Source organism: Papio anubis, chromosome 15 (genome assembly GCF_008728515.1).
Source record: "Papio anubis isolate 15944 chromosome 15, Panubis1.0, whole genome shotgun sequence".
NCBI lineage: Eukaryota > Metazoa > Chordata > Mammalia > Primates > Cercopithecidae > Papio > Papio anubis.
Genome location: NC_044990.1, coordinates 18,784 through 30,078, shown reverse-complemented (window position 1 = coordinate 30,078; position 11,295 = coordinate 18,784). Strand labels below are relative to the sequence as shown.

The window sequence follows — 11,295 nt, the reverse complement described above, 5'->3', positions numbered from 1 at the left end:
GTTTCACCGTGTTAGCCAGGATGGTCTCGATCTCCTGACCTCGTGATCCGCCCGCCTCGGCCTCCCAAAGTGCTGGGATTACAGCCATGAGCCACCGCGCCCGGCCGTTTTTATTTTTATTTTTTTTTGTATTTTTAGTGGAGCCGGGGTCTCATCGTGTTGGCCAGGCTTGTTTCAAACTCCTGACCTCAAGTCGGGAGTCAGGAGGTCAGGTGATCCGCCTGCCTCATCCTTCCAAAATGCTGGGATTACAGGCGTGAGCCACCACCACGCCTGGCCAGAGTTCCTAATTTTTGCCAATCTAGTGGGTGTGGCTTAAAAACCAGTCAATTGAAACTAATCATGGTTTTACTGCATTTCCCTGATTCGTAATGCGCTTGCGCACCTTACATGTTTGTTGACTCTGGATTTTGTCATTTCCAAAGCACCTGTTCAGTAATTTTATCCATTTTTCGATTGGGTTGTCTGTTTAGATCCTATATATTCTGGATAATTGCCTTTGTCAATCATATGTGTAACAAATTTCTCCCACTCTGTGGCTTTTTTCTCTCTTATGATGTATTTTTTTTTCCACTTTTCAGTCGTAAGATGATATCACTTTTAAGTTCAGTCATATACTTGGCATTTTGGGTTCATCATGGAGTTAGTTCATGACGGAGTTTTGAAGGTCAGATTATTTTTGTCCTAACCCAGTCAAATCAATTGCTTCTCGTTAGTTTTTTCTATCACATATTCCCACCCATAGGTCCTGAAGATATTCTAGAACGTTATTTCCTACAAGTTCTGGGTTTCCTGCTCGCATTCCGGTCTCTAAGCCGCCGTGTATGTGGCTGGAAGGATCGCTCCATGACCACGTACGCTGGCGGCGCCTCTTCCGGCTTACCTCAGGGGCGGGTATGGCGGACCTGTTCTTTTATCAGAAAGATCTATATTTTGCTAATAAAGGAACGTTTTGTGTCCAATAAGGTTTTCGTCATTACGCGTGAAAACGCCACCTTAAGCTTATTTCGCCTGTGAATATTTAAGGGAAAAAAAAACACCCCGGCAACCAACTGCCAGGCAACGGAGGCTAAGCTGCTCCTCCCCACTGAGGCCAGCACCCGCCTTTTCCCGAAGTCGCAACACGCAGGCGCGCCCGGCTCGCACGACACGAACGGAAGTGCGCCTGCGTCAGGAGACGCCCCGCCCAGCCCCTGCCCGACTATAAAGTGTCGAGCTTCTCCTCGCGAGAGACTTCGTGCTCATGCTCGCTGCAGGGGTCGGAGGTCAGGGCGAGCGTCTCGCGGGCCGTAGGAGGAAGATGGCGGTGGAGTCGCGCGTTACCCAGGAGGAAATTAAGAAGGAGCCAGAGAAGCCAATCGACCGCGAGAAGGTGAAGGTCCCCTCCGCTTTGGGGTCCGGGAGGAGATTGGGGGTGGGCCCGGCAGGGTGCAGAGGCGCGGCCTGTGTGCGGGAGGAGACGGTGTTTTTGATATCCGGACGGCTCGGAGGCCGCAACGCCTCGGGAAGAGAGGTGAGGTCCGGGCTCGCAGCTGGTGTCTTTAACTTCTGCCGTTCCGTTTTTCTCTCGCCCTCAGACATGCCCACTGTTGCTGCGGGTCTTCACCACCAATAACGGCCGCCACCACCGAATGGACGAGTTCTCCCGGGGAAATGTACCGTCCAGCGAGTTGCAGATCTACACTTGGTGAGGAGGGCGGGGGCGGGGGCGGCTCGGACCCGGGCCGGGAACCTGGAACAACAGTTAATTGCCTTTGCCAGTGTAGAGTTATTCTTCTTGATTTAAATTTCATTCCTCCACTTGGGGCCCTCAGGGTCAACTTTCGGGAAGTTAGAAGTTTTTGTTGTTAGGTGAAAGGAGATTTGCCTTTATTGTAACGCTTTTGTGATTAATGTTGCAACTTTTGGGCGGTTAAAAATGCACAGACCCAAGATTGCTAGCACTGTTATGGCTGCTAGGTACAAAAGTGATAGGTAGATGATTAAGTTGTAGTACCCGCCCTAAAGGGACTCGTGGTGAAATAAATTGCACTAGGACAGCATGGTAAGGGAGAGTGATGCTGTCGAGTGGTGTTTGTTATTCTCAAAGAGCATTTCCACGTAATATTAAGCCTTAGGTACCAAAGCACCAAAAGTGAAAAATAAACTACCAAAACCCGAGTTATTATCTAAGGGTTAATGGAAGAGCTTTTGGTGTGTGTTTAGTGAAGATGGTTCCTGAGTGTTCATCTCTTGGGTGTATCTCCCTACAAACTACTGCCGGCTTGTCTTTAGCGCTGCACATAACTCCTTGGATTGACACCATAATGGGTTTTTAATATAAGTAAAAGGTGTGTAACTGAAAAATATATGTATATGCTATATATATGTGTGTGTGTATATATATATTTTTTCAGACGGAGTCTTGCTCTTGCCCAGGCTGGAGTGCAGTGGCGCCATCTCCGCTCACTGCAGGCTCTGCCTCCCGGGTTCACGCCATTCTCCTGCCTCAGCCTCCCCAGTAGGTGGGATTACAGGAGCCCACCACCACGCCTGGCTAATTTTTGTATTTTTAGTAGAGATGAGGTTTCACCATATTGACCAGGCTGGTCTCGAACTCCTGAACTCAGGTTGTCTGGCTGCCTCGGCCCCCCAAAGTGCTGGGATTACAGGTGTGTGAGCTACCGCGCCTGGCTTAAAATAAATTTTTTATTGCGATAAAAAGTTATATAACAAGCCATGCACGGTGGCTCATGCCTGCAGTCCCAGCACTTTGGGAAACTGAGGCTGGCGGATCACTTTAGGTCAGGAGTTTGAGACCAGTCTGGTCGGCATAATGAAACCCTGTGTCTACTAAAAATGCAAAAATTAGCCTTGTGTGGTGGCATAGAATTGTAATCACAGCTACTTGGGAGACTGAGGCAGGAGGATCACTTGAACCTAGGAAGTGGAGGTTGCAGTGAGCTGAGGTCGCGCCACTGTACTGCAGCCTGGGCGACAGAGCGAGATTCCGTCTCAAAATACATATGTGTGTGCATACGTAACAAAATTTGCCATGTTAACCATTTCTTATTTCTTGAGTCTCACTCTGTCGCCCAGGCTGGAGTGCAGTGGCGCCCATCTCGGCTCACTGCAACCTCTGCCTCCCGGGTTCAAGGGATTCTCATGCCTCAGCGTCCCCAGTAGTTGGGATTACAGGCGCCCACCGCCACACCTGGCTAATTTTTGTATTTTTAGTAGAGACAGGGTTTCACCATGTTGGCCAGGCTGGTCTGGAACTCCTGACCTCAAGCGATCCGCCCGCCTCGGCCTCCCAAAGTGGTGTAGGATTACAGGCGTGAGCCAGCATGCATGGTCATTAACTGTTTTTAAGTGTATAATTTGTTGGCATTAATAGCAAATTGTTGTGCAACCACTATTTCTACAAGTTTTTATCCCTCCCTCCAACAGAAACCCTGTACGCCATCCTGCCTTGTTTTAATTTTTAAAGAGATGGAGTCTTGCACTGTTTTCCAAGCTGGATTTGAGCTCCTTGGCTCAACCAGCTGGGACTACAGGCACACACCACCATGCCCAGTGTGCTGGTAACCTTTTAAGGACACACCGTGCCTATTAAAAAATAATTTCCCATTCCTCCCCCGCCCCATCCCCTGGTAGCTTCTAATGTATTATCTGTCTATATATGAATTTGTCTATTCTGGATATTTCATTTCAGTGAACTCGTTACAGTGTTTGTCATTTTGTGACTGGCTTATTTCATGGTGTTTTCGGGGTTGATGTTGTAGCATCCATTCAGCCTTGTCAAGACTGAATAATATTTCATTGTATGTGTGCATCACATGTACTCATCTATTGATGGACACTTGGATTGTTTCATCTTTTTTGCCATTGTGAATAATGCTGCTGTGAACATTGGCATACAAATGTGTTTGTGTCCCTGCTTTCAGTTATTTTGGGTATGTACCTAGGAGTGGATTACTGGGTCATATGTTAATTTTGTTTAAGTTTTGAGGAACCATCAAACTTTTTCACAGCAGTTGCACTATTTTATATTCCCCAGAATGTGTATAATTTAAAACTGTTTAAGCCCTGTACACTAGAGCTAATCCCTTGAATATTGGGACCTTACTTATCTTATTTGGAAGTGCTTGTTAAATTTATGTAGTAGTATGATACTTGTATTTAAGCATCACTCAAGGGTAAGTGTTCCAGGAAGTTTGATTTAGCTTATATGGAAGAACTGTTGAATAATGACTTCATGAAAATCTCTTTTCAGAAATTGAAGTGTATGTTTCTTCCAACAAATAAGAGTTCCTATTTGCCGGGTGCTGTGTGTGCTTAGATCCTGAGGGTATAAAGTCAAGAAGGTACTGCTCCTCCCTGTAGTCCTTTTATCAGGGAAAGCGGATGAATAGAGTGATTTTTAGGGTTAAGATGGCAGGGTGAGGTTGTTCCACAGACCACCTCCTCTGAATCAAGAAAAAAAAATTACAAAAAAAATCCTGTCCTGAACTACCTGTCCATAAATTGCAGCCAAACAAAGAAGGAACAACCTTAAGTTATATCTCAAAATGGTGGCCAGAGATTCTGAGACTGGATGATTGGTAATGGGGGTAATGCAAAGGCCTGCCCTCACTCCCAGAAATAGTAATGAGGGAAAATTAGTTAACATATGCTGGAAATTCTCAATAGAAGTAGACTGTGAGGTTAAAGTAGGCAGCCCCAAGACAAGCTATGGAAAAAGGAGTGGGATTCCAGAGGAGCCCAGTGGAGGCAGGCTGTGCCCGCCAAAGTCAGTCATGGCTCAGCCAGAAAAACAGAATTGGGAGAGATGTGTTAAGAGATTTATTTCTGCTGGGCATGGTGGCTCACACCTGTAATCCCAGCACTTTGGAAGGCAGAGGTGGGCAGATCATGAGGTCAGGAGTTGGAGACCAGCCTGGCCAACATGGCAAAACCCTGTCTCTACTAAAAATACAAAAATTAGCCAAGTGTGGTGGCAGGCGCCTGTAATTCCAACTATGTGGGAGGCTGAGGCAGGAGAATTGCTTGAATTGCAGTGAGCCGAGATCGGCGCCACTGCCTCTAGCCTGGGCGACAGAGCGAGACTCCATCCCCCCCCCTCAAAAAAAGAGCTTTATTGCAAAGAATTGGCCTATGTGATTGTGGGGGCTGTCTAGGCACTTAATTGTCAAATCTGTAGGGTAGGTCTCAGGAAGGAAAGGCTGCTCTTAGGGCCTTTCAACTAATAGAATCAGGCCTACCCAGATTATATAGGATAGACCGTTGAATTTAAGGTCAATTGGTTATTGACTTTAATCACATCAATAAAGTATCTCACAGCAATACCTAGGTTAGTGTTCGGTTGAGTATCTGGGGGCTGTAGCTTCGTCAAGCTGACACAAGTACTGAACCCCACCCTGTCCTCAAGCTCCTGACTAGTGATGAAAAAGCAACACTTGGCACTCCAATTGTTGGTCTGGAAAGTTAGTCCTTAGAAGGTGGGAAGCTTGTGTAGGTTTCACACTGTCAGAACTGATAAAAGGTGTGATATAAATCCCCCAAACTCATTAAGAGCAAGACAATATTGAAAATATTTTTAGAAGGAAAAAATTCTTTCTGGTATATATCATCATAAGTATGTACTCTGTATCAGAATATAGATTGAGCATCGCAAGTCCAAAATCTGAAATGCAGCAAAATCTGAAACTTTGAGAGCTGACATGACACCGGTGGAAAATTGCACACATAAGTTCTTGACAAAAACTTCTTTTTTTTGAGAGAGTCTTGCTCTGTCGCCCAGGCTGGAGTGCAGTGGCGCAATCTTGGCTCACTGCAACTTCTGCCTCCCAGGTTCAAGCGATTCTCCTGCCTCAGCCTCCTGAGTAGCTAGGATTACAGGCGTGCACCAAACTTCCTTTCATGCACGAAATTACTTAAAATGATGTATAAAATTATATTCTGGCTGTGTATAAGGTATGTTTGAAACATAAATGAGTTTCTTATTTAAACTGGGGTCACAACCCCAAGATACCTTACGTATCTGCAGAAATTCTAAAATCTGAAAAAACTCAAAGCACTTCCAGTCCCATGTATTTTGGGTAAGGATACTCAACCTGTAATTGATACAGAATAACATCAAAATATCAGGTTTAAAAAAAAAACAAAACTCACCTCTGAGACAGATAAACCAGTGTGACCTCAGGTTTTTTTGTTTTTGTTTTTGAGACAGTCTCACTCTGTTGCCCAGGCTGGAGTACAGTGGCACAATCTTGGCTCACTGCAGCCTCTGCCTCCCAGGTCAGGCGATTCTCTTGCCTCAGCCTCTCGAGTAGCTGGGATTATAGGCTACAGATGTGTGCCACCATGCCTGGCTAATTTTTGTACTTTTAGTAGAAACGGGGTTTCACCATGTTGGCCAGGCTGGTCTCAAACTTGAGCTCCTGGCCTCAGGTGATCCACCCGCCTTGGCCTGCCAAAGTGCTGGGATGACAGGCATGAGCCACTGCACCTTTAAAAAAAATGTATACTAGGTTATTTCTAAGATGCTTATATTGGCTGGGCGCGGTGGCTCAAGCCTGTAATCCCAGCACTTTGGGAGGCCGAGACAGGCGGATCACGAGGTCAGGAGATCGAGACCATCCTGGCTAACACGGTGAAACCCCGTCTCTACTAAAAAATACAAAAAACTAGCCAGGCGAGGTGGCAGACGCCTGTAGTCCCAGCTACTCTGGAGGCTGAGGCAGGAGAATGGCGTAAACCTGGGAGGCGGAGCTTGCAGTGAGCTGAGATCCAGCCACTGCACTCCAGCCTGGGCGACAGAGCAAGACTAAATCTCAAAAAAAAAAAAAAAAAAAAGCTTATATTTTAAAATATTTTTTCAGATTGTGTCCTATTAGTTCAGGGGACTATATGAAAGTTGCATTCAAATCAATATTTGCAGGGTAAGAAACTTTATTGTGACAAGAGCCTGTGCTTCATCCTAAGAAAATTTTGTATATTTCATTGGCTCTAGGACTCTTATCTGTTGTAAAACTTAAGATTCCATCTAAGAAAGAAGAAACACATCTGGCTGGGCACAGTGGCTCACGCTTGTAATCAATCCCAGCACTTTGGGAGTCCAAGGTGGGTGGATCACTTGAAGTCAGGAGTTCAAGACCAGCATGGCCAACATGGTGAAACCCTGTCTCTACTAAAAATACAAAAATTACCTGGGTGTGGTGGCGGGCACCTGTCATCCCAGCTACTCAGGAGGCTGAGGCAGGAGAATTGCTTGAACCTGGGAGGCGGAGTTGCAGTGAGCCAAGGTCATGCCACTGCACTGCAGCCTGGGCGACAGCACGAGACTCTCAAAAACAAAACATGTCAGTATAAAAATGCTTTCCTAGTACATTGATTCTAAGATACACTCCAATTTCAGAGATGCTAAAATGTGGAAGAGTACATGTCTTAGAACTAATGGAATACATATATTTTGCATATTTGGATTTATTTGGACTAGTTATCCTTAGGTAAATCACTGGGCCATAAGGTGTTGTGTAGCAACAGAAGATGGCATATGGAATCTCTGAAGTCCCTTTTAGCACTAAGAATCTAATTAATTGAAATTTCCAGCAGTAAGGCCGGTACACGGAGTTTTTGGAGGCAAATAGTATTTGTAGCTGCTTTAAAAGTAAACTCTAGTATAAGACCCTGGCAGTTTCTAACGTAAGTCACAACTCATATATGTGATTAACGCATTGTCAGTATCCTTTTAATAATATTGCTGATTAAACAAATGTAAATATCTGTTTTTAAAAAAATCCAGGATGGATGCAACCTTGAAAGAACTGACAAGCTTAGTAAAAGAAGTCTACCCAGAAGCTAGAAAGAAGGGCACTCACTTCAATTTTGCAATTGTTTTTACTGATGTTAAAAGACCCGGCTATAGGTAAGTAACTTCTCATTTTTAAGTCCTGTAATATCTTTGTTTTTAGTATGTTTTAACTGATAGAGATCACTCCTTCAGTGAGTCTTATTAGTGGGAGAATAGGGTTTATACTCAGACCTGGTTTGGCTTAATAAAGTCCTTAAGTTTTGGAGCCGTGTTATAAAGTGATGGAGCAGATCCGGTGCCGGATTCACTTTGTAGCACATGCTGGGATTCACTGGTTTTGATCCATTAATAGTTGATTTTTCTTCTTGCAGAGTTAAGGAGATTGGCAGCACCATGTCTGGCAGAAAGGGGACTGATGATTCCATGACCCTGCAGTCACAGAAGTTCCAGATAGGAGATTACTTGGACATAGCAATTACCCCTCCAAATCGGGCACCACCTCCTTCAGGGCGCATGAGACCATATTAAATTCTATTTACAATTTCTTGAATTTATTTTTCCGTCAGTTATGTAAAATAAACTTACTCTTTTTCCTCCCCTGATTATTGCCATTAAGCCTTTAAATTCTAAAATTATAATGCATCATCTATTTAGGAATTAGATTCGGATGTGCTATTGTATGATTACTAACAGAAAGTCTGTATGTTTCAAGCCCTTCTGTAAAATATGAAGAAAAGTGCTCTTAGCATTCTGTGTAAAACTGTACTGTTAAATATATGTGTGTAATCAGCCTGAGTGTGAAAGTTAATGGAGGCCTGGGAACAGGGTTTATACTAAGTGGTGGAGGAGGGTATGGTTAACCCCAAAGGGGCAGAACAAGAAAGCCACGGGATTGTATGAAATCAAACATGAGTTTGTGGTGTAGACTGCTGTAAGCAGTTGGAAAGGACATGTGAGATTGAGCTCAAGTGGCAGCAGAGGCAGTTTGGAATAGCATAAGCTGAGGCAAGTTGAAGAAGCTGTGTTGGAAGAGATGGTGCTGCCTTGATCAGGGTACCATGACATAAAAGGTTGAAGAACTGGCACCACAATGAGGACTTATATTTTTAACGTGGGGAATAGGGCATTTTAAAGGCTGGAACCAGTTCAGAGGAAACAAGGGTTTCAGTAGAGGTAGAAAGGTTTACCTTGGAGATCTGCAAATGGAGGGAGGGGTGAAGGAAAAATCTTAAAGACCGAGGGAGAAGAGCCAAGGACAAGGTCAGGTTGAGTGAGTAGGAGGTATTCACGCACCTTCTTGTGTGCTAGGTACTGGCGTGCATCTGATTAGAGAGGCAGTAAAGCAATGATGCAGACCAGTGCAGCAAAACGTTTAAATCCTGATTGCAGCAGTGGCTCTGCAACCTTGGATAAATTATTTGAATCTTCATTTTGTAAAATAGAGATAATGGCCTATAGGATTGTCAAGGTTGAATATTTTAAAAGAGCTAAGAATAGTGCCTGGCAAATGAGAAAACAATAAATACTGGTTATCGGCTGTAAAGTGGTGTTAAAAGGAACTCTTCCATGGCACTATTCTCATTTTGAAGTTTATGAACAGTATGACAGTGTACTGTAAATTCCCTTTAGTTTGTTACAGTAGCCAAGTGAAAATGTATATCCCAAAATAAAAAAAAAAAGTACTAGCAGCAATTAAATTGCACTAGTTTTATCTGGCACATAGAAAAACAGCCATTTAAAATCTAACGATTCTGTGGAATTGGTGTCCCTGTTAGTGGCAGAGACCAACCTGGAGCCTAGATCTGATGCCTCTTCTGTGCTGTGGTTTACCCCAAACCTTTAGGTTGTGTATTCATTCAGATTAGATAGAGTGGAGCCATAAAGTTAATTTACACCTAGCTTTTTGGAGAACAGCCATGATTAACTTCCTATTCGTGGGGGGAAAAACCCTATGATTTACTATGCAGATGAAGAGGGTAGGAACTAAATAAAGGACTTTGTAAGCCAAAGTGGTTGAGCTGGTTTGTCAAATTCCACCCCTTGCTTGGTTCCAACATGGAATGTTTCCTTTAAAGATTTCAATATTCCATTAAAAGTACAGTTAGAGAATACCTAGTAGAATTTATTGAATATAATGCTAAGAATCAAAAGACTTGTTTACCTCGGGCTTTGGTAGGTAAGTGTGGCTTTAATAACTGAGCTGTTTCCCCACATATAAAATAGAAATAGTCGTCATGACAGCGTCTTGCTCAGTTCTTTAGCGTCTGCCCTGGTTGCCTCATTGGCTCATAGGTATTTTGGAATTGACGTTTTCCGTCTGGAATATGTGTTACGGTACATGACATTGCCTATGTCTTTTTTTTCACGGTATACAAATACTGGGATGGTTATGCCCAGCTGATCACTGACTCAGGTAATGCTTTAGGTATCGGTTTTATGCATATGAGAGGCAGGTGTGAATGGGGGTAGAAAGAAACATTAGGCTAGGTTTAAGATTCTCCAAAATGGAACATACTAAATAAAGAGCTGAACTTGATATACCTCTTTCTTGTTCAATTAAACGCATTTCAGACTTGTTTTTGTGAAACAGAGAAGGCAACACTAAATCAAGTTTATAACTATGATTTAAGTGTTTACTTGCGCCAAACACAGATGGCTCCCAAGTTATCATAGTTGAACTTCAGATTTTTCAGTTTTGCGATGGAGCATAAGTGATAAGCCATTCACTACGGTCCTCAGCTTATTATGGGGCTACATCCCGATAAACCCAATGTGAACTGAACACATTTTAAGTAGAAAGGGCACTTCTGACAGGATATTTTCAACTCATGATGAGTTTATCCAGACATGACCCCATAAGTAAGGAACACTGATACTGTGCTGAGGAACAACTTTACCAGCATTATCTCATGTAACCACAACTGAGATACAGTGACTATAGTGGCCATTTATAGGTGACAATGAGGCCCAGATGGAGGGGCTACTTTAACAGCTCAAAAATGGGTCATTGGACCTAGGTAGCCAAAAATAGAGGACTAGTTGAAACATTTCCAGAAATAATGTTCTTTCATATTCAGTTTCTTATAGTCTGGCATCCACCCGCACTACACTGACACACTATTATTGCAGTGATGTTATCCCCTACAATTAGCAAGTTTTGCCAAGTTATCTAAAGTAGACCTCTTCTACTCAGTTTTTATACAAACTCAAAATGCCTCTCTTAAAAAAAAAATGACATGGTCATAGTTTCCACTTTGAATGTGTTAAGAGCAGCCAGATGTCTGCCTGTTCTGGTTTGTCTTCTATTACTTAAATATAGGTTGCTTTTGCAAGTAACTGATTTCCTGGAGTCTGCAAGGCACAAGCTTGAAGGAAGTTGTTTATTGTGTTAGAAAGGATTAATCATGGCTAGGCAACTAATCTGTGAAGACAAAATCATGGATTCTCCCCCGTAAGACATCCTTAGGGGAAATAAGCTAAACATAAAAGTAATTTTAATA

General features: G+C 43.4%; 1 protein-coding gene and 1 non-coding gene across 2 annotated transcripts; one reads left to right on the top strand and one right to left on the bottom strand.

Annotated features, from left to right (window-relative positions):
* Positions 1 to 572: 572 nt before the first annotated feature.
* LOC116270605 lies at positions 573 to 644 on the bottom strand. The gene has a single exon (XR_004178763.1). It is a non-coding gene; the product is annotated as a small nucleolar RNA SNORD27 (small nucleolar RNA).
* Positions 577 to 10,331, top strand: SAP18 (Sin3A associated protein 18). Its single transcript, XM_003913638.4, has 4 exons — positions 577 to 1,372; positions 1,578 to 1,687; positions 7,787 to 7,909; positions 8,167 to 10,331. Exons 1-4 carry the CDS (start codon positions 1,244 to 1,246, stop codon positions 8,321 to 8,323), a joined length of 519 nt encoding a protein of 172 aa, XP_003913687.1. The 5' UTR covers positions 577 to 1,243; the 3' UTR covers positions 8,324 to 10,331.
* Positions 10,332 to 11,295: the final 964 nt, after the last annotated feature.

What these genes read in the sequence shown, in the direction of transcription:
- SAP18 (XM_003913638.4), top strand. Translation starts at nt 1,244, where the DNA reads ATGCTCGCTGCAGGGGTCGGAGGTCAGGGCGAGCGTCTCGCGGGCCGT. An exon ending in GAGTTGCAGATCTACACTTG is followed by an intron (nt 1,688 to 7,786) that starts GTGAGGAGGGCG and finishes AAAAAAATCCAG; the next exon opens with GATGGATGCAACCTTGAAAG. An exon ending in GTTAAAAGACCCGGCTATAG is followed by an intron (nt 7,910 to 8,166) that starts GTAAGTAACTTC and finishes TTCTTCTTGCAG; the next exon opens with AGTTAAGGAGATTGGCAGCA.